This window comes from Plecotus auritus, assembly GCF_963455305.1.
Source record: "Plecotus auritus genome assembly, chromosome: 8".
Classification (NCBI taxonomy): domain Eukaryota; kingdom Metazoa; phylum Chordata; class Mammalia; order Chiroptera; family Vespertilionidae; genus Plecotus; species Plecotus auritus.
Window position 1 is genome coordinate 20,162,526 of NC_137782.1, and position 21,094 is coordinate 20,183,619.

The 21,094-nt window shown below is 38.3% G+C and overlaps 1 protein-coding gene across 6 annotated transcripts in view; it reads right to left on the reverse strand.

Moving 5' to 3' along the window:
* The window catches only part of KIAA1328, a gene marked incomplete at its 5' end in the record, with an annotated part of 171,547 nt that overhangs the window by 95,166 nt on the left and 55,287 nt on the right, over positions 1-21,094 (reverse strand). For 5 of the 6 annotated variants that reach the window (XM_080686364.1, XM_080686368.1, XM_080686367.1 and 2 more), the window contains one exon: positions 17,694-17,821. In XM_080686364.1, coding sequence (XP_080542490.1) covers positions 17,694-17,821 — 128 coding nt within the window. The remainder of the gene's footprint in view (positions 1-17,693; positions 17,822-21,094) is intronic. The other variant, XM_080686369.1, reaches the window with a different exon arrangement.

Genomic DNA, 21,094 nt, shown 5'->3' on the forward strand with positions numbered 1-21,094 from the left:
AATTCTTAGTGAATATGAATGAAGCCACTGCAAATACTCTCAACTACAGATTTTCATGTGAATACAGATTTACATTTCACTTGGGTAGAAATGTAGGCAGTAATCCAGGTGACAAGTGCACCTGGACTAAGGTGGGAGCAGTGAGGACTAAGGTAAGAAACGGGAGGAGTTGGGATATATTGAGAAGGAGGAATGGGCTATATTCAATGATGAGTCGAATCTGGGGTGAGAGAAAGAGAAGAAGACATGTCAATTACAACTTTAAAGATTGTTTCCTAAGAAACATGAAAAATGGGAGTGCCATATATTGAGCTGAATAGATGGGGGGTTAGTTACAGGTTCAGAAGGGAATCAAGAGTTTAATTTTAGTCAAGCTAAATTTGAGATATTAGTGGACAGATCAAGTGTATGTTTGTTGTTAGCTTCAATATAATGAATGCCTTCAGGGTTTTTTATAGGGTAAAATCTATATCTTTTATTAATATATGATTTCCTTCAACAGTAAAATAATGGGTTAGAACAGTGGTTGGCAAACCGCGGCTCGCGAGCCACAGCGGTTTGCCGCTCTATTGACTAATGAGTTTGCCGACCACTGGATAGGGGCTTAATCACAAGGAACAACAACAGCCTGTAATTATTGGAATCGAGAGTCTAGGTCAGTGGTCGGCAAACTCATTAGTCAACAGAGCGGCAAACCGTGGCTCACAAGCCGCAGTTTGCCGACCACTGGGTTAGAAGATTTGGGGGTGCTTTTCACCCATAAAATTCTGCATTGAGAATCAGGTTACCACAGGTGCAAATTTACAAGTGCACTAAGACTCTTATATTCCAAAAATGCCTTCTTGTAGGGTCTCTCTTATTTAGGTGAATATGGCATTGCTCTGTGACAGCTAGAATCAGCATGTATATGTATATGTACCACTTTCTTGAGAACATAAGGTAATTTCCTGGTTAGGGAATTTTTTATGTTGATTTTTTCATTTTTTATTCCCATCAATTATTGCTATACTCCTATCCTGTTAGATCAGAACAAACAGCTTTAGTTCCTTAGATCACAGTGTGACATAATCTCAAATGACAGCATCATTTTAATTGAGTTCCAAGAGTGGAGACAGCATTTTAGCTTTGATGTTGTCCCCATAATCAGAAAAGGAGCCCAAAGAGCTCAAACAACATTGCTATTCTTTCAGTGTACACACTGCTTACCTCAGCACTTCCCTTTAGTGGACCTGCAATCCCAGGTAATAGAGACTAAGGCAGTTAGGTCCCTATGTGATCGAAGAAAGCTGCAGATCTATTGGAAGACAAAGTGACCAAATTCTGGCACCAGAATGAAATACATTACAGCAGACAGAGAAAAGTGCCTCATTAAAGAAACCACAGAATGGTACAACGCCTTTAAAGATATCCCTAGTCTTTCAACACTGGCAAATGTATGACAGTAGCCAAGCCAATTCTCATGTTCTGTCAGATTTTATACTCCTCTACATACCAAGTACTCTTTCTTCCAAATGCCACTTTGTGCAGATATACTAGTATGTCACTGTGAGCTTTGCCTTATTCTTTACAATGCCGAAGACCACTTATGACTATATTTTAGCTATCCTAATTTTAATGACTATTTCTAAATAAATATCAATTATAAAATGTGTAAGAGGAGAGAAATTCATTAGCTTAAACAGATTAGATGTTTTCTTTTTCTTCCAATGAGGTATCTGGAAGCAGAGTCTAGGGCTGTTACAGTGCCACCCTAGGGCAGTGGTCGGCAAACTGTGGCTTGCGAGCCACATGCGGCTCTTTGGCCCCTTGAATTTTTAGCAAAGGCCAGCTTAGGAGTAACCTAATTAAGTTAATAACAATGTACCTACCTATATAGTTTAAGTTAAAAAAATTTGGCTCTCAAAAGAAATTTCAATCGTTGTACTGTTTATATTTGGCTCTGTTAACTAATGAGTTTGCCGACCACTGCCCTAGGGGACTTCAGTTCCTTCTATCTTTCTGTTCAGATGTGGACCTGCTGTTCAAGCTCCCAGATCAAGTCAGCATTCCAGAGAGCAAGGCTTCTCCGCGTGGCCTCCTGACACTTGGACAAGATGATACTTTGTTGTGTGGACTGTCCTGTACACTGTAGGATATTTAGCAATATCCATGGCCTCTACCTGCTAGATGATAGTAGCAACACCCCAAATTTTGTTTTGTTTTGTTCTGTTTTGTTAATCCTCACCCAAGGATATTTTCCCAATGATTTTTAGAGAGTGGAAGGGAGAGGGAGAGACACACAGAAAGAAACTTCGATGTGAGAAAGACACATCAATTGGTTGCCTCCCACACAAGCTCCGACCAGGGCCAGGGAATGGGCCTGCAACCGAGGTACTCAACCTTGACCAGAATTGAACCCGAGACCCTTCAGTCCATGGGCCGATGCTATATTCACTGAGCAAAACTGGCTAGGGTGCAACACCAATTTTAACAATAAAAAATATCTGCAGGCTCTAGCTGGTTTGGCTCAGTGGATGGAGTGTCAGCTTGCGGACTGAAGAATCCCAGGTTCGATCTGGTCAGGGACACATACCTGGGTTGCGGGCTTGATCCCCACTAGGGGACGTGCAGGAGGCAGCTAATCAATGATTCTTTCTCATCATTGATGTTTCTATCTCTCTTTCCCTCTCCCTTCATCTCTAAAATCAATAAAGATATATTTTACAAAAAAATTTCTGCAGACTTTGCAGAATTTCCCCTAGCGATAAACACTGACCCTGGATGAGAATTACAGCCATAGAGGAAAAACAGAATGGACAAAGGAAAGCACAAAAGATGAATAAACACAAGGGTCTTCCCAAACAGATGATATTTTTGGTTTTCACCTGAATCCATTCTACAATCTCTAAAAATCAATTATAACAATAACAATGATAACAATCTGGAGGCTGTTATACTGGTACTCACTGCATGTGAGGTACAGTTCTATTACTTTTGCATTTATTAACTCATTCAGTCCTACCAGATGCCCTATGAGTTATGCCAATTACATTTGCCCCATTTTGCTGATGAGGAAATTAAGGCTCACTGATGTTACATAACTTGCTCAAGGTCACAGACAGTGGTAGTGCTTACTGTGTAGGAACCCAAGCTCCAGAGTTCATGCTCTTAGCATGGCATTCAGAAGGAATCCTTGAGTAATCAGCAGAAAAATATCGTGTCCACCAAACAGCAGACTCTAGAGCAAGACTATAGTTATAAATCAATACCCTCAAATATGGCTTATGAAATAGAATGGTGTAGCTTGTCAAATGATCACTTAAAAAAAACTTTTACAAACACGCAATTTTTAAAAACCATGAATTGTATTCTGGGATATAGCCAAATGCCTAACATTTCTAACTCATGGTAATGGTAGTCTATTTAGTGGTCAGGAAGGTAGTAATTTATTGTGGAGTAAACCAATGAAGTGTGCATAATATCTAACTATATCCTGTTAACAAGCATGGTAAAAAATAATTGAAACATGGAAATTTCCAGTTTTATAGCTGCTTCTTCAATCTATATTCACTTATATAAAAATGTCATAGTTAAAAAAATTTAAAAGTCAAATTACCTGGAGAAAAGATTCATATAAAGTTTATTTTCAGAAACTGATATTCAGCCTATTGCCATCAGAATTGATTGCTCTTATATGTAAACTTCAGTCAGATTTCTGCAGGTTTGAAAATATAGGCTGACATTTAAGGCCTGTGTAATGAGTCATTAAAGAAAAATTAAAATGGGAACATTTCCACTTTGTCAGGAATATATAATTTGTTAGGATAATGGCAATACTAACTGCTTACAAGTTTCTTTTGTGCGTATTAAATAGATCACGCTAAATATATTACAGGGAAAAAGAGCTGAACTAGGTCTGGGGAATATGCTCAGATCACAATAAGGCCAGGCAACAGAACTTTAAAGGAAAATCATGCATTTTTCAAACAGCTATTGAGGTAACTCACATGCAACCAACTGCACATATTTAAATTGTACAAATTGATGAGTTTTGACATACGTGAAGGCCGAGGGATCATCACCACAATCAAGATAATGAACAAAACCATCATCTCCCAAAGTCTCCTGTGTCCCTTTGTCATTGCTCCCTTACTCCCCTGTACTCCTGCATTTGCCCAACCAGGAGTCTACTTTCAGTATTCAAAGATTACTCTGCTTTCTCTGGAGTTTTTATAAATGGAATTATATAATATGTTTGTCTTTTTAAGTCTGGATTCTTAAACTCGGTTTAATTATTTTGACATTTATTTATGTTGTTGCACATTATCAGCAGTCCTTTTTCATTGCTGAGTAGTATTCCATTATACACACATACCACATTTATCAGTTCACTAGCTAATAACATTTGGGCTGTTTCCAGTTTGAAGCTATAGAAAATAAAGCTGCTGTGAACATTAGTTTGTGAGTATACACTTATTTCTCTTGAGTAAATACCTAGGTAAAATGGATGAATCATGTAGTAGGTATATGGCACTTTCTTAAAAAGTTAAAACTGTTTTGCCAAGTGGTTGTATAATTTTACATTCCTATCAGCAGTGAGTGCATGACAGTTCCAGTTCCTCAACATCTTTGTTGGATAGGACAAGCCTTTTTAATGCTGGCCAATAGCCAAATTTCTAATACATATGTAGTGGGGCATTATTGCAGTTTTATGTTAATTTCCCTAATTATTAATGATATTGAGCATCTTTGCACATGCTTATTTGCCATCTATACATCTTTTTTTTGTGTGTGAAGTAGCTGTCCAATCTTTTACCCATTGTTTTAATTCAGTAGTTTTTCCCTTATTATTGAATTTTGTGAGTTATTTATATATTCTGGATGAATCCTGTATCAACCATTCACATTCCAAATCTTTCTCTCAATCTGTGCCATGTCTTTTTATTCTTTTAACAGGGTCTTTTAAAAAACAGTTTTTCATTTTAATGTAATTCAACTTCTCAAGTGGTTCTTTTATGGATGGTGCTTCTGGTGTTGTAGCTAATAAAATCTATGACTAACCCAAGGTTGCTTGGATTTTCTCATGTTTTCTTCTGGGAGCTTTATACTTTTAGGTTTCACATTTAGGTCTATGATTCATTTTGAGGTAATTTTTATATATGGCGTAAGGTACAGATCCAAGTTCACTTCTTTTGCATTAGAATATGCAATCATGAGACATCCATATGGATATCCATTTGTTGAAAAGACTATTTCTTCTTCACTAAATTTCTTTTGCACTTTTATCAACTAATCATTTAGGCATACTTGTTCGGATCTGTTTCTGGATTCTCTATTTCACTGATTTGTCTATCTTTGTATCAATACTGCACTATCTATATATATAAAAGCCTAAGCAATCATTATGACCAGACGACTGGCCGGTAGCTATGATGCACACTGACCACCAGGGAGAAGTGGTTCCTCCTCCTGGCCAGCCAACCTCCCACGGCCCCTCCCCCCAGACTGGGCAAGATGGCCCTGATCAGCTCCAATTGCTGGCCAGGCTGAGGGACCCCACCCATGGACGAATTCGTGCACCTGGCCTCTAGTAGGTTAATAATAAGACTGAGAATTAGGCAGTGGTAGCCCTCTTTTTTGTTCTTCTTTTTCAACATTGTCTTGGTTATTCTAGGGCCTCTACATTTCCATATCAATTTTATGATCAACTTGCCAATTTCTTAGAAAAAAATATTGCTGGGATCTTGATTGGGACTGCATTGAATCTTTAAATCACTTTGGAGAGAACTGACATCTTTGGTTTTGGCATCAGGGTGATGTTGGCCACATAGAATGAACTCGGAAGTATTCCCTCTTCTTTAATTTTCTAGAAGACTAATGTAGAATCGGGATTATTTCTTTAAATGTTGGTACAATTTACTAGTGATGCTAGTAGGCCCTCTAGTTAATATTCCCACCTGTTATTTTACTAATATGGATTCTGAAATGAAATGGTCATTTCCTCTGAAAATTTCCTATCACTCGCTCTTCACCAATTAGGTTTTCCTTGTTAGTTAAAATTAACTCCAAAGTAATAGTACTTCTCACTACTTCCTTTACCTTCACTTGGGCCAAACACTATTATATATTCTGAATTTACAACAATGAGTCTTCTAGCATATGCTCAATATTATAAATTTTACATCCCTATTACTATAATATCTTATTTCTATGCTAACCTTCACTTGGTTTTTAGGGCAGCATCATCTACTCCTATTTTGTTTACTACCACAATTTCATCACTTCCATATCTCTTTCTTATTATCTTTACCCAAATGCTTTTAACTGGGATTCTGCCAGCAGAATAAAGCATTTTCTTTATTCTTAAATCTTAAATCACTTGGAAGTATGCAATGACAGTGATTTAGACCTTGATTTAAAGGCCCAATTTATTTCTCAGTCTGCTCATATAATACCTACAATTTATATCTATAATAGACATAAGAGCTTCCCTAGGGTGCTATAGGTTCAACTCTAAGGTTTCTAAAAATTAAGCATATTGGTAGGTATTCATACAATCTTCTTTCAGACAATATTAGCCTGCAGCTTTGAGGGAGAAAGGAATCTGTGGTTAAAGGCTCAGATGCAACTATGAGACCATATTCTTGAAGAACAAAGCAAAGCAAATTTTAAAAAAACACACAACAGTGGCAAGGATGAAGAGGAAAGATTTGGTGGTATAACCTAAGGACATAGAAATGGCCCCATTAGGCAAAAGAGTATGTGCATAGTACACTATATTTCTATTAATCTCTAAGTGACACTAATGATAACAAAAAAGACTGTGGAGAGATTAGACATAAGGAAAGTTACAAGTAGGTTAAATTCCCAAGTCTGTATGTGATTGAGGCATATCCAGACACAGAAAAGAATTAACATAGCATGTCAGAGACTGCTATCTTTAGAAAGGCTGCTTGTAAAGCTGGCCCTTGACTGGCATTATGGGAACTTGGATTTTGGGAGTATTCCCACCATTCCCTAAATGATAAGGGTATTTTACTGTACCTAAGTGGTTTCTGTAAACAATATGGTTTATGCTTGACATGTGCTTTCCTTCTGGAAGTCTGGAAATTAATATATTCTAGATAGAAGGTAAAACATGACTAGCTTCCAATGAGAACCCTGGGCACTGAGTCCCTAATGAGCTTCCTTGGTAGAGAATACTTCACATATGTTGTCATCTTTAGATGCTGGAGGAATTAAATGCATCTCATGTGATTCCACTTGGACAAGATTTTTATAAGACTGTATCTGGTTTCTTCCAGACTTTACCCCAAGTATCTTTTTCCCTTTTCTGATCTTGTTTTATATCTTTTCACTATAACAAATCTTAGCTGGGAGCATTACTATTTGTCATAACGTAGTAAACCAACAAACCTGGGGGTGGTCTTGGGAATCCTGATACACCCTGTTTGTGGGTTTAATCTTACCTAATAATAGACAAACAGGTAAACTGACCGTACCTCCGCAATGCCCACAGCCATCCAGAGTATGTAAATTAACCCAACAAAGATGGCGGTTAATTTGCATATGTACCTGGGTCCTGGGAACATTCTCGGCACCCAGGTCACTCTGAGCCATACATCGGAGGGGCCGAGTAGTGATCAGAGGGGCGGGGGGCCCCCTGCCCAAGCCTAAAGCCTGGGCGGCCTGAGCCGGCAATTGGAGGGAAGGGGAAAAATTCAATGGAAACATATCCTCAGGTGAGAATCAAATAAATAAATAAATAAAAAATAAATGTCATATCCTATGAAAGACACATCTTGAAAATGCCTAAAGAAAGTTGTCATTTTTTTCATGGTGAAGGGACTGGAGTCCGTGTTGATGAAAATACCTTGGTGGCTGTTGTGACTGGCAGTGGCTGCAGCAGCGGGGTGATGGGGCTGACGCCTTCCCCTGATCAGCCCGGTCACCTCCCGCAAAGGGGAGCGGGCCTAAGCCGTCAGTAGGACATCCCCTGAGGGCTCCCAGTCTGTGAGAGGGGCAGGCTGGGCTGAGGGACTCCTCCCCAGTGCACGAAATTCGAATTTCGTGCACTGGGTCCCTAGTTGATTAATATAGTCCTTTGCTTTAAAAAAGTGGAGGTGAAGGTGGCACACAGTTCCAGGTGGGTGTATTTCTCTTTGAGACAGTATTCTGAGTATTCAGGCAAAAGCTCTGAGAGAAGAGGCACTGAGCAAAACTCATTTATGTAACAGCATAAGGATAGAGAGAAAAATGGTAGTCACTCAACCTGTCAAGAAGGCAGGCTTTCAGCAAACTCTTATTTCATGCCCAAAGCAGAGCAAAATGCTTAAGGCTACGCACCTTTTGAAAGCTCTGATCACTGCAAAGGTGTAAGCTAAAGAGAGCAATAGACTTATGAATCAACAGAGCATTAAACTTAAAACGTTACTGTGTCTTGACTCAGTCTGGAAGAGGACTGAAGCTACCAACATGGTTGGCTAACCAACCAGAATAGTATTACCTGCCAATGCCACTGAGAGGCCTACTGATGCAGTGAAAGATGAAGGAGCAGGGGACTGAGGCTTCAAGCTGCTCCTTTTGTCCATCAGTGCTAAACAGTAATGTATTCAGGGAGACACACAAGTACCTTTTATGTTTACACTTCCTTTCGCCTACTCTCTTAACATGTTGCCTCTACAAGGAGTATATTTATAGCTGACTGAATATAAAGCATGATTATCACTCTTAAAAAAGCTATTAAAGCAACCAGGATGATACCACATTCTTGGAATATTTACCAGAGTTTTCTTTTAATCGATGCTCCATTTAAAATGAAATAAATTTACTTAGCAAAACAGAAATCATTCACATGGCCTGGGAGATTAAGATCATATAACAACACAAGTCACACGCTGAGCTCCAAATCTTAAATTAATCTGACTGCTGCACTCTCAGAGATTTCCTCCTGCTCAGCATTCCTAAAATTTAGTACCATAAAAGTTAGAGCTGGAAAGAAACTTAGATAACAACTAATCTATTCAAATGTGTGTCAAAAGAGACTTAATGTACTTCTCCTGTAGCATTTAAAGTATCTTGCATTTTTTTCTTAAATCATCCAACGACCGCATCCTTGTGTCCTCCTACCTTCCTCCTCCTTCCACACATCCATTGTGTCTCTTAAATCAGAAAAAGTCACTAAAAGGGAAGCCCTCCATCTACTTCAGTTTTTGGTGACTAATGTAACCTGGAAACACACCTGCAATAATTATATTTCATCTTGACATTGAAATTTTCATTTGATTTCATTCATTAGTATTCAACAATAAAATTTTCTACCAACGGATAGGTAAAAACTTGTGTAATATACCAGATTCTTTCTGAAAAGGACAGATATCACCTAAACTAACAAGCCCAGTCATAACTAGTTCATCTCTTAAAACTGTCAGCTTGTTATGGGAACATATACATTTCTCATAGCCAGGCGTAATCACCACCCAGAACTGCATTGTCCAATATGGCAGCCGCCAGCCATGGGGAACCACTAAATTTAATTTGTTAAGATTAACTTAAAAACTCAGCCTCATTAGACACATTTCAAGTGCTCAATAGCCACACTGGTGACATGCTACTATATGGGCAGTGCACACATAGAGCAGCTCCATCATCATAGTTCTATTGGACAGCTGAGATCTCAGAGCTATTCCGCTAATAGGTAGCTGGATGCACAAGAGATCTATGTCTTTCTCTGTTTTGCTTATTTACTATGACATGCCTAATCCAGCGGCTTTCTATCATGGCAAAGAGTAAGCATATAACCAATACACATATAAAAAAATACAGTAATTACAGTAGCCACATGGTAGGACTTTAAAATTATTTGACCATTAATTCTAACTGAGGGGGACAAAAGCTTTAATCGGTTATTTTTAATTTGGAAAAGTTATTTAGAAACAAACAATAAAAAGTACATTTAACACTCATATACTCTATACCAAGGTTTACCTATTGTCTACATTATTTCCTCTCTATCATTTCCACATTCAGCATTTGCACATATACATACATATATTTTCTGAAGTATTTGAGGGTAACTTTACACACCTCATGACCTTTTATCCCTAAACATTTCAGTGAGCATTTCTTATGAATAGGAATGTTCTCTTACATAATCATAGTAATTAATTTCAAAAGTTTTACCTAATCCATCATCCATAGTCTGACTTTATCAACTGACCTAATAATATTCTTTATAGTATATTCCTCCAAACATTACACGATAGACAGTCTAGGATCAGATATTGCATTTAGTTGTCATATCTCTTAATTCCCTGTTAATCTAGAATATTTCCAGAGCCGTTGTCTTTTCTGATATTTCTATTTTGAAGTAGGCAGCCCCCTCCCTCCTTTATTTAGTAGGAGGTTTGTCATTCTGTACTTGTCTGATGTTACCTTACGATTTAGATTCAGATTATACATTCTCAGTTGGAATACTGAATAGGTGACGTGTTATCAAAGTTTAGCATCTGGAGACATAAGAGTCCACCTGTCTCTCATTGGAGATGTTAATTTTGATTTCCTGGAAACCTCCCCCCAACCCCACACACTGTATAATTACTGTTTCCTTTTACGCCCTCGCAATTACTAAGTAGTCTAAGGGGAGATGCTTAAAGGCCACACTGATATCCTGCTCACCCTCAATATTTCTCACTAGATTTAGCAGCCACTGATGACTTGTGCTTGATCCCATCTTTCCCATGGTTTCAAAAGAATGATTTTCCAACTTTAGCACTCCTCCCACATTTTCCAGCTGGCCTTTCAGCATTCCATTGTAAGTAAATCCGTCTTCCTCCCCCATCGATCCATCCATGTATGTATGTAGGTACGTATGTATGTATTACTAATATTCATGAATTTCTATTATCTCCCCAATAGTGTATAATTCATTAAATCACTACCGTTCTTAATTATTTAGTTTATTTAAGTAAGTTCTTATTAAATAAAATAGTTCCTATATTGGTGACATTACTTAAACAGGAAACGATGACTGTGTTAACACAACCCCATATTGACTGGAAATATCAGGCTGATGCCTGATGATGAGAAAGTGAGGTAGGGGAAAGGAGGACGAGGGGACACAGAAGGCTGGATGGTGTGGAAGTATTCCCATATGGACATCAGACTTATGAAAGAAAGGGGCCCAGAACAAAATCGGCCACAGGCTTTCCAGCTATGTCTGTTAGCCACAAATGGAAATGTCCTATTTTCTGTTTAGAAAATTGGCTTCTATTTAAGGAAAAACATATGGTTAATTTTCTTCTGTGCAAGAAAATTCCTGAGAAATCATGATGCACAGCAAAATGGGGCTAAAATAAATGAAAAAGAAAGACAAAAGTGGCAGCATAAGTTAAACATGAATAGAATCAGGACTACAGTTCAATACAAAATATGGTTATAGCTGTTCTTTGCTTCATAATGACTGCTGTTGTCCTCATCAGAACGAGAAACTATGTAACGTTGCCTTGCATCCTCACCTCCACCATCTAATTCAATCAGTGTTCAAAGGTCCTAAGGAAATATGATTTTTTTAAATAGTTAGAGCTGCAGAAAAGGGCAGAATTGTCATTAAATAACTACCCATGAAAAGGAGAAATCTCATGAAGTCTAAAAGAATAAGAAAATTGCTTTTATCTGTGAAAATTTAGAATTAAGTTTTCTGGCTGAGCATGTTCAAGATGACGGTCACAAAAATTAATTTCAGTTTGAGTATGGTGTTCAGAGACAGAGAAAGTAGAATCGGAGTGACATCCTGCTTGGGGGGGGGGGGGGGGGCGGGGACAGAAAATGGCTCCCACCAGCAAGGAAAGCTCCTCTCAGGGTTTCAGTGGTACACGCGCCACTCAGGAGTGACAACTTTCACATAATCAACCTTCAGTGTAAGGAGAGTTAGCTGGTGAGAAAAAGGAAAAAAGGAAAAAGGGGTGGGTGGGAGGAGGTTGAGCAAGGGGCAAAGTGAAGAAAAATTGAGCAAGAAAATAAAGGAACGTTAGAATAGAAAGGACCTTATACTATCTTCTTCTCTTTCCCTCTGTGGTCTCATTTTCTGTATCTCAAAAAATGGATAAATAAATAACTTATCCAAGTGCGCACGACTGAATTATCAGAAGAGTAAAGTTAGAATCCCAATCATGTTTACAACCAAGCAGCTGAAGTGCAACAGAAAGACACTGACCGGGAGATCACAGGTTTAGGTTTGAATCTTCACTGCCACTGGGCATGAGCAAAAGTCATGAGACTTCATGAACACTTTGAAAGAAACTCGGGCAGTCTAAGAAGTGAGTTAACAGATTTCTGTGAGTAGAGACTAGGGTAGCATTAACTGCTATTAGTTCATGTTAAGAAGTCCCAAGGTAGAACTCTAAGATGTAAGTGGTAAACCTACAAAAACCAGAGAGCATATAATTACCTCAAGTATTGCTTTTAAGTTTTGTTAGGTAGAACCAAAGCATCTTTTAGTCTAGGATTGAGTTTGCCCTTTCTGATGCAATACCCTTCTGAGTACTGTACCTGATGCCAGCCTGCCTGGTACAAACAGGATCTATTCCCAGCCTATGTAAGCTCCAAGAATTGTTCCCTCTTTTGGTTGTTCTTTCCCCCAGAGTCATTAACTATTCTTATACTTATGTTTGATCATTAACCAGTTTAAAATGTGGGAGAGACCCTGTGCTGGTCTCTGAAGTACCCGCCTATTGCAGCTCTCCCCTCACTGGTTTTCTGCTCTGCAATCTCACCCCACCTTGGTCTCCTCAAGCTCCCAGCTCCATCTTCTCAGCCCATGGAGACCACCTGTCTCTACTTGGGCTCCTCTATCTGGGTAGCATCCTCAGGCAATTGCATAGCTTATGTAGTTTGTTGTCTGGAGGCAGAAGTCCTGGAAGATCTTTAAATCAGGAATGAAAATCAATTTTGTGCCAACTTGGATGGACTAACAGTGGCTATTGGGACTGTAATAAAGATTCTAAGGTCATCTCTGTGTGACAGGAAAATAGCAGCATGTACACCAGCTCTTAACTTACATCTCCAAATTGCCCTAGAGTAGATCTTTAATTCTATGATTACTCAGTAGATATGGCAAATGACTCTCAACTAAAGAGAACTCAAGAATATTTTTTAAAATTGCAGGAATTGCAGCCCCAAGATTATATGGCATAGAGTAGTGGCAGTGGAAGTAATGAGACAGATATTTAAGTAATTTTGGCACAATCACAGGAGAAGACCTTTATTTAGGGATTCTTCCATATGCAGGTGATAGGAAACAATGTAAGCTTCCCTGAATAAGTAGGAGGACAGACAGAATGGTGGAAAGAAAAGCCAGAGAGGAATTAGAACTTGAAAAGCATCTAGAGACTTGGTGGAAAATAAGGAGAAGCCAAAGAATGGAAGGGGAAAAGAGAAACAAGAGGAAATAATGAGCAGCAACAGAAAAGGGACCAGAGAGAAACAATACTAATAAAAGGGAATATAATGGCCATATGAGAACAGCAGGGATTCATTAATATCCACTGCTGCTGGCTAAAAAGTGATAATGATTTTATCCATTTTATAAAAAAGGGAGAAATCTCAAGAACATTCCAAATCTACCTTTGTACATTTACAAAAAAGAGAGAGAGAGAGGAGAAAAATAATAAGTTAGGCCTGAATATTAACATTTTAGAAATACAGCTACTCAGATGCTGCCTAGGCGTTATCTTAATATACTCTTAGTAAGGAGAAATGAGGAGAAACTAACATTTCTGAAATGGTGCAGCCTATCAAATACGACTGAAACAGAAATTATAAGCATCACAGTTTGAGGTGACACTGTTTAAGCTCAGGTTCACAAAAAAGAAATACCATTCAATTATGATAAGAAAAGCCATATTCTAAAATGCACATTGGTCAAAACCATGGTTACTAGATCCTCCCATGTCCCAGACTAAGGCTACACTGGGCACTGTTTCTTAAGATAAGGAAATGGAGTAACAGACACACACCAGTGAAATATCTCAATCTAAACAGAACAAGTGAAAAACCTTTGTAGAATCCACCACGAAAAACTGGTAATGATTTCCAAAATGCATTTATCTTTGAGGTAAAGCAAGAAAGAGAATGAGAAAAGCAAAGAACAATTTACCTTGTAAATGGACCAATTTCTTTTCAAGGAAACGGCAGAAGTTGAAAAAGAAAATCATAAGACAGGGCATTCTTCTGTAGAACTATGGATTTAATAAAACTATAAGCAAAACCTATAATATGCAATTTGAGCCAGATGGCAACCGATGCAAAGAAGAAAGAGAACAAGTCTCTCCAAGTCAAATGAATGTCTCATGAAGAATGAACTGCTGCCATCTCCATCACAACATCTGGAGATGAGTTTGTTTAAAAAAAACCACAACAACATACACCTTATTTTGAGAGCAAATTAAAATTTTATGTTTACCTGACATTGTGGCTACTCACAGGAAAAGCAAATAGTTTCCCACCATATCTACTATATTTGTGCTCTGGTGTTCAAAAACCGTATGTCAGATTAAGAGCCAATGAGGGTTAGCCATAGAAACAAGGACATTTAAAGCAAACAATTGTTTTAGCTACTTAAGTTTTTCTTTTTTCAAAAAACAATAAAGCCAGACTTGCTAGCTGTATGACCTGTGCAAGCCACTCATTCTCTCTATCTGGGGTTCCTCTTCTATACAACACAGATAATAACCTCACTGGGTTATTGTGGGAACTAAATGATTTAATATGTGTTAAAAGCTTAGAACAGTACCTGGCACACAGTATGCACCATATAAATATTTGTTACAAAAATTAAAAAAAAATATATATATATATTTTAATTTCACTCCTCTACTGATGGACATTTGGGCTGCTCCCAAATCTTGGCTATTGTAAATAACACTGCAATAAACATAGGGGTGCATATATTCTTCCCGAATTAGTATTCTGGTGGTGGGGGGGTGGGGTGAAGGAATTGAGCAAAAAAGAAAATAAAAGAGAAAAAAATCATGGACATGGACAATAGTGCAGTGATTGCTGGGGAAAGGGGGGAAGGTTTGGATGGGGGTGGAAGAGGGTACAGTTAGGATAAATGGTGATGGATGGAAACTAAAAAATAATAAGTAAGTTATATATATAATTTTTATTAAAAAATATTTGAGTCAAACCCTATGTTAGGCTCTGAGTGTACAAAGACCAATATATCAGGATGAGAAGACAGGTGAATAAACAATCATCACAAAAGAACAAGAACGGTGCTGTGACAGAGATGATCACAGTCCACTTGCAAGCACACAGAGGACATTGAAGTTAATTGCGTCCTCATTTAGGCTGAGTCTTCACAATGACGCCCTCCCTAACCGAATCAGACTTGGCCACATTTACCCAATTCCCACAGGAGAAGGTGCCTACCTTTGCTCAGTGAAGAGAAGCTGGTCACAAAGAACAAGTCAGGTAGCATAGGAAACAGGTGACAATCTCCTCTTAGTATTTAAAACGAAACGTGGTTTCCCTCTCTAGGTTCAAATGGCAAAGCCTACAAGTAGCCTTTCACTCGCAATTTCATTTTCATTGTAAAGAAGACATAAACTAAAACTTGGCCACCAGGTACTTCTTGAAAATTTTCTCAGCATTAAGTCAAAATGACAATTCAAGTATCTTTTTTTGAAGGTATACTATTGTCTCCATATACCTGACCAACATTTTCATTCTGGTATTTGTGATTTCTTTTTTTTTTTTTTTTTTTTTTTTTTTTTTTTTTTTTAGTTTTGCCCCTCAAAGTTAAGGTTGAAAAAGGAAGTGTTAACTCTGGTTGGTCTCTAGTGAAACCTCCAAGATTCACTATGTTAGATTCACTAATCCCTGAGAAAGTTTTCTTTTACCCAGTTTCGGAAATAGATAGAAAAAGGGCTAGGCCTCTTTATCTAGATGCCTTTAGAGCCCCTAGTGTTGATTTCCGTCTGTATCTTTAAGGTCATAAAACTCTATGCTGGCCAATGAAAGGCCCCTTCATCTCCCCTCGCATACCCTTGGCAATGGGCTGCCCTTCATTTCTGTGCCCTCTAACACACCTATGTCATGTACAGGAAGGGAGGGAAAACGCCAAAACAAAAGTAAAACATCTGATCTTCATGCTACATTTTCTCTGTCCCACCTAGAGCAATAGGCAAGGACCACCTTAAAAAACGCCTGCTGCTTTTGGCAGGTAAAATCCAGATAAACACAATCAAGACTGACTATGTTCCTCTTCATCATTTTACAGCCTAGGTTTTCAGAAAACAGAACAAAATAAAGTATTTCAAATTAGAATACAAATAAACCATTCACACCTTGGCCATTTTTTATAGATGTCATGACTTCAAAGAAAAGCAGATTTTAAAAATCTAAGTTTTCCCACATTCCAGCAAAATTCTTTCTTTTCTTTTTTTAAAAAAGTTTTCCATATGTCCAAACTTTAGGTTAAAAACTGGAGTTTTCTTGGCCAAAACTCTTAACCCACCTGAGGCAGCTGCCTCTAGGTTGAACAGCAATGGTGTTCTTCAGAAGGGTTACACAAAGCCATTCCAGACAGGATTCTAATTCAGAGGGGAGGATAATACCTGAGCACATTACCTGTGCTTTAACACAGTGTGAATGACTTTGTACTACACATTTTTTTTCTAAAATGTTTTAATATACAAGACTTATCTTCATCCATTTGAAGATTTAAATTCATATGGATAAGAAAATGAAATAAATTCCTGGAGAGCAAGAAGTCAGTCTGTAAAGCTTGTTTCACGTCATAACTGGCAAAGTTTTGAAACTTCATTTAATTATATAATATATACCATTTGATGAAATGTATGTAAATGTTTATCTACAAACACTCTCATATATTTATGTGACTAATACATATACACACAAACATAAAATCATGCAAAATATTTTAATCCCATCCAGTTAAAGCTTTTGTAAGTTACCAAGTCACTTTTATGATTCTAAAAATGTAAGCATAAGTTAGGGAAGACTCATTAGTGTTTTCCTTAAGGACAATGAGTAACAAACAGGCCACCTGATCTTCATTAAGCAGCAGAGCAGCAGCCTGCTTTCCACTAATGCTGTGCTTTCACACAACCAGGAGCGTCCCCACTGGCCCACAGCTGCTTCTGGACACCTGGGCCCCAGGAACAGGAGAGGAAAGGGAAAGAGGGAAGTAAAAGACACCGGCTCGCCCGACCAGTGTGGCTCAGTGGCTGAGCATCAACCTATGAACCAGGAGGTCACAGTTTGATTCCTGGTCAGGGCACATGCCTGAGTTGTGGACTCCATCCCGTGAGGGACGTGCAGGAGGCAGCCTATCGATGATTCTCTCTCACCATTAATGTTTCTATCTCTCTTTCCCTCTCCCTTCCTCTCTGAAATCAATAAAAATATATTAAAGATTTAAAAAAAGACACCAGCTCAATCACATGCTGCATTTCCATGTTTTAAGACAACATTCCAGGGTGGAGCAAAAGTAGGTTTACAGTTGTGAGTACCCAAAACAGAGTTTGTGTATTATTATTTATTAACTATTGTATTTTTTCATACAAACAACTGTAAACCTACTTTTGGCTCACCCTATATATACTGTGAGACAATTAAAGTAAAAGGCAAATGACTCTTCTGACGTCTTGCTGATCCAATAAAGACAAGGTAAGAATAAAGATGCTTACCTGTTGTTTCTGCATTCTAGCAGTATCAAGCACTGAGAGAGACACGGTGAGCTTCTCTTGCTGTTCTGATAGATATTTTTGATAGAGGCTTAGAAGATCTTGGCATTCTCTATACTGTAGCTGAAGAGGTGAGATTGCAAATTAAGGAGAAAAAGACCTAGTAAATGGATTCAAAGTGCATCCATGAGTGCCGTTCTGCAGATCCCAATAAGCAGAATAGAGACAGAAAAGCACCCATATTAGGTGAGAGTGCAGGTAAGTGCAGTCTTCAGATGAACACAGTAAAGTATTCCAACCCCCGCCCCCCAATGAAATAATATTCACAAAGAGTAGCAATGAGTATCTCATTTAAGAGACATTTCTCTCTAAACACTGAAATTGGAATAAATAAAAACAAATGCAAACACATGCAAAAGAATGAGGTTGGACTTCTACCTCACATCATATACAAAACTAACTGAAAAGGGATCACTGACCTAAATGCAAGAGCTAAAACTATAAAACTCATAAAAGTAAATCTTTGTTTCTTGGATTAGGTAAGGATCACTTAAAAAATAACAACTAAAGAATAAGTAAGCAAACTGGACTTCAAAATTTAAAAGTTTGTGCTTCAAAGGAAGAAATTAAAAAGACAATCTCAATGAGAGAAAATATTTGCAAATCATATATATAAGGGACTGATATCCAGAACATAAGACCTTACATGACTCAACAATAAACCAATAAACACTATTAACCTAATTAAAAATGGGCAAAGGACTTGAATAGACATTGCCACAAAGAAAATATACAAATGACCAAGCAGCACAAGAAAGGATACTTAGCATCAGTAACCATTAGGGAAATGCAAATCAAAACCACAACGAGATACCACTTTGCATCTACTAGGATGACTATAACAAAAAACACTGACAATAATAAACACTGACAAGAATATGGAAATATTAGAACCCTTCTCCATAGCTGATAGGAACATAAAATGGTGCTGCTGCTTTGGAAAATAATTTAGCTGTGTCTCAAAAAGTTGTTACCATGTGAGTCAAGAGAAATGAAAATATATGCCCACGAAAAACCTTGTACTTACATATTCAAAGCAGCTTTATTCAGAACTAGAGACCCAATGCATGAAATCTGTGCAAGGGGCTCGACCCTTGCAGCCCTGGCTGCCTCGCGGCCCCACCCACTGGTCATTCCAGAAGGTCGTTCCACAGTCCAGTCTCATTAGCATATTAGCTCTTTATTATATAGGTTAGTAAAAAAGTGAAAACACCTAAATGTCCATTAAGTGATAAATGAATAAATAAAATGCAGTATATCTACGCAATGGAGTATTATTCAGCCATAAAAAGAAACAAAGTATTCCTACGTGCTACTAAATAAATGAACCTTGAATATATTATGCTAAAGAAGCCAGACACAAAATACTATACAACATATGATTTCATTTATATGAAACTATTGCTCTTCTGTTTGTTTGTTTTGAATACCTCTTCCAATAAGCTAGGGCAGTGGTTGGCAAACTGCGGCTCACAAGCCATATGCAGCTCTTTGGCCCCTTGAGTGTGGCTCTTCCACAAAATACTATGGCCTGGGCGAGTCTATTTTGAAGAAGTGGTGTTAGAAGAAGTTTAAGTTTAAAAAATTTGGCTCTCAAAATAAATTTCAATCGTTGTACTGTTGATATTTGGCTCTGCTGACTAATGAGTTTGCCGACCACTGAGCTAGGGGAAAGAACAGTACTCAGTTCTAAGGATGCCAGATCACAATAAGAGTTACATACATCCATGGCCACTTTCTAGTCTCTTCTTCAACTTTGTTAAGTACCTATTATATGAGAAAAGCTGCAGGGAAGAAAAAGAAATGTCCAGGATAGGCAAATCCATACAGACAGAAAGTGCATTAGTGGTTGTGAAGGTCTGGGCGGGGGGTGGGGGATCAGTAAGCACTGCTAATGGTTAAGAGTTTTATGGGGGAGGTAATAAACATGCTCTGGAAGTAGATGCTATCTTTAGGAATACACTCAAAGCCACTGAGTCATATACGTTATAAATGTAAATGTTATTATATGTGAACTATCTATATATATAAAAGGCTAAGTGTCCATCCAACCACTAGCTATGATGCACACTGACCACCAGGGGACAGACGCTCAACGCAGGAGCTGCCATGATGTGCACTGGCCATTTAAAAAATAATGGCACCATGGACCTGGCGCCGATAAACCAACACTCAGCTTCCCTCAAGTGGGACACAAGCCCCGCAACCACCCTGGAGCGACAACCCACCAAATCGCCACCAATGCTGCCAAGACCCCATGGCGCAAAATGCGGCCCACAACCCAGCCCAGCCCAGAAATGGTCATTGTGGGCGCCGGGTAATGATGTCACGTAGCAGCACCCAGCTTCCTCTCCCTAGTGACCAGCCTCCTTGGAGTTTCTTCAGCCAGGAACACCACTTGCTTTATAGCCAGGTGCAAACATTTTACACTTTAACCAAATGTCTGTGAAGAGTTTTCCTGTGCCTCATCTCATTTGATCCTCATAGAAGTCCTGGAGTAAGTAGATAGGAGACTCGGTGGAATGCTATTTTCTTTTCATTAGCTGGAAAACGGAGGTTTAGAAAGTTTAGAAACTTGACCCGACTGAAAAGAAGTAAGAAATGGTGGAACTTGAAAATGACTTCAGGTTTTCTCACTGCGCAGGATATAGTCAAATGCTGCTATAGTTAAATATTTTACCATTTGTTCTCTCTGAGTAATCTACAAAAATAATCTGCTCCGTGTTTTTATTTACTTCTGTGTTGCTGACAATTACCTGAAAGAGAAGTTGGGGTACTTCACTGGGCTGAAAGAAGTTTAGCTACATCAGAAAGCAGGTCTAATTAAGCAAGTTTATTCTATACATATAAGAGGCTAAGTTGACTCGCACATGCGCGATACATAAAAAGCTCTTGCTGGCCCCAATCCCACGCTTGTGTTTCGATCTGTCATTGTTGATTGTGAATCTGGTTGACACTTCTATTACAGAGAAAAGGCGAATAGCGATATTAAAAAATTTCTTCTAATTAATTTCATTTCAACGTGCACAAATCCGTGCACCAGGACACTAGTATTAAACATAAAGGGATATAATTAGATTTTGTCTTGTTTGCTTGGTTTTTGCATACTGTTAATTAAGTCAGTGTTTCAATAATAAAACCATCGTGAGGACATTTTCTGTCCATATACCTCCTTACATTTTTTACAGTCTAGAATGAAGAACTTAGCAACCTAACCTGGGGTACCTTTTCCAACAGCTCCTCAAACTTGCGAAGTGCTCAGGATGAAGATGATAAATGGAAAAGGTCACCTTAACTGTGTAGATCAGGTGTCTGGGAGACAGTTCTATCCGAGAGAGCCCATT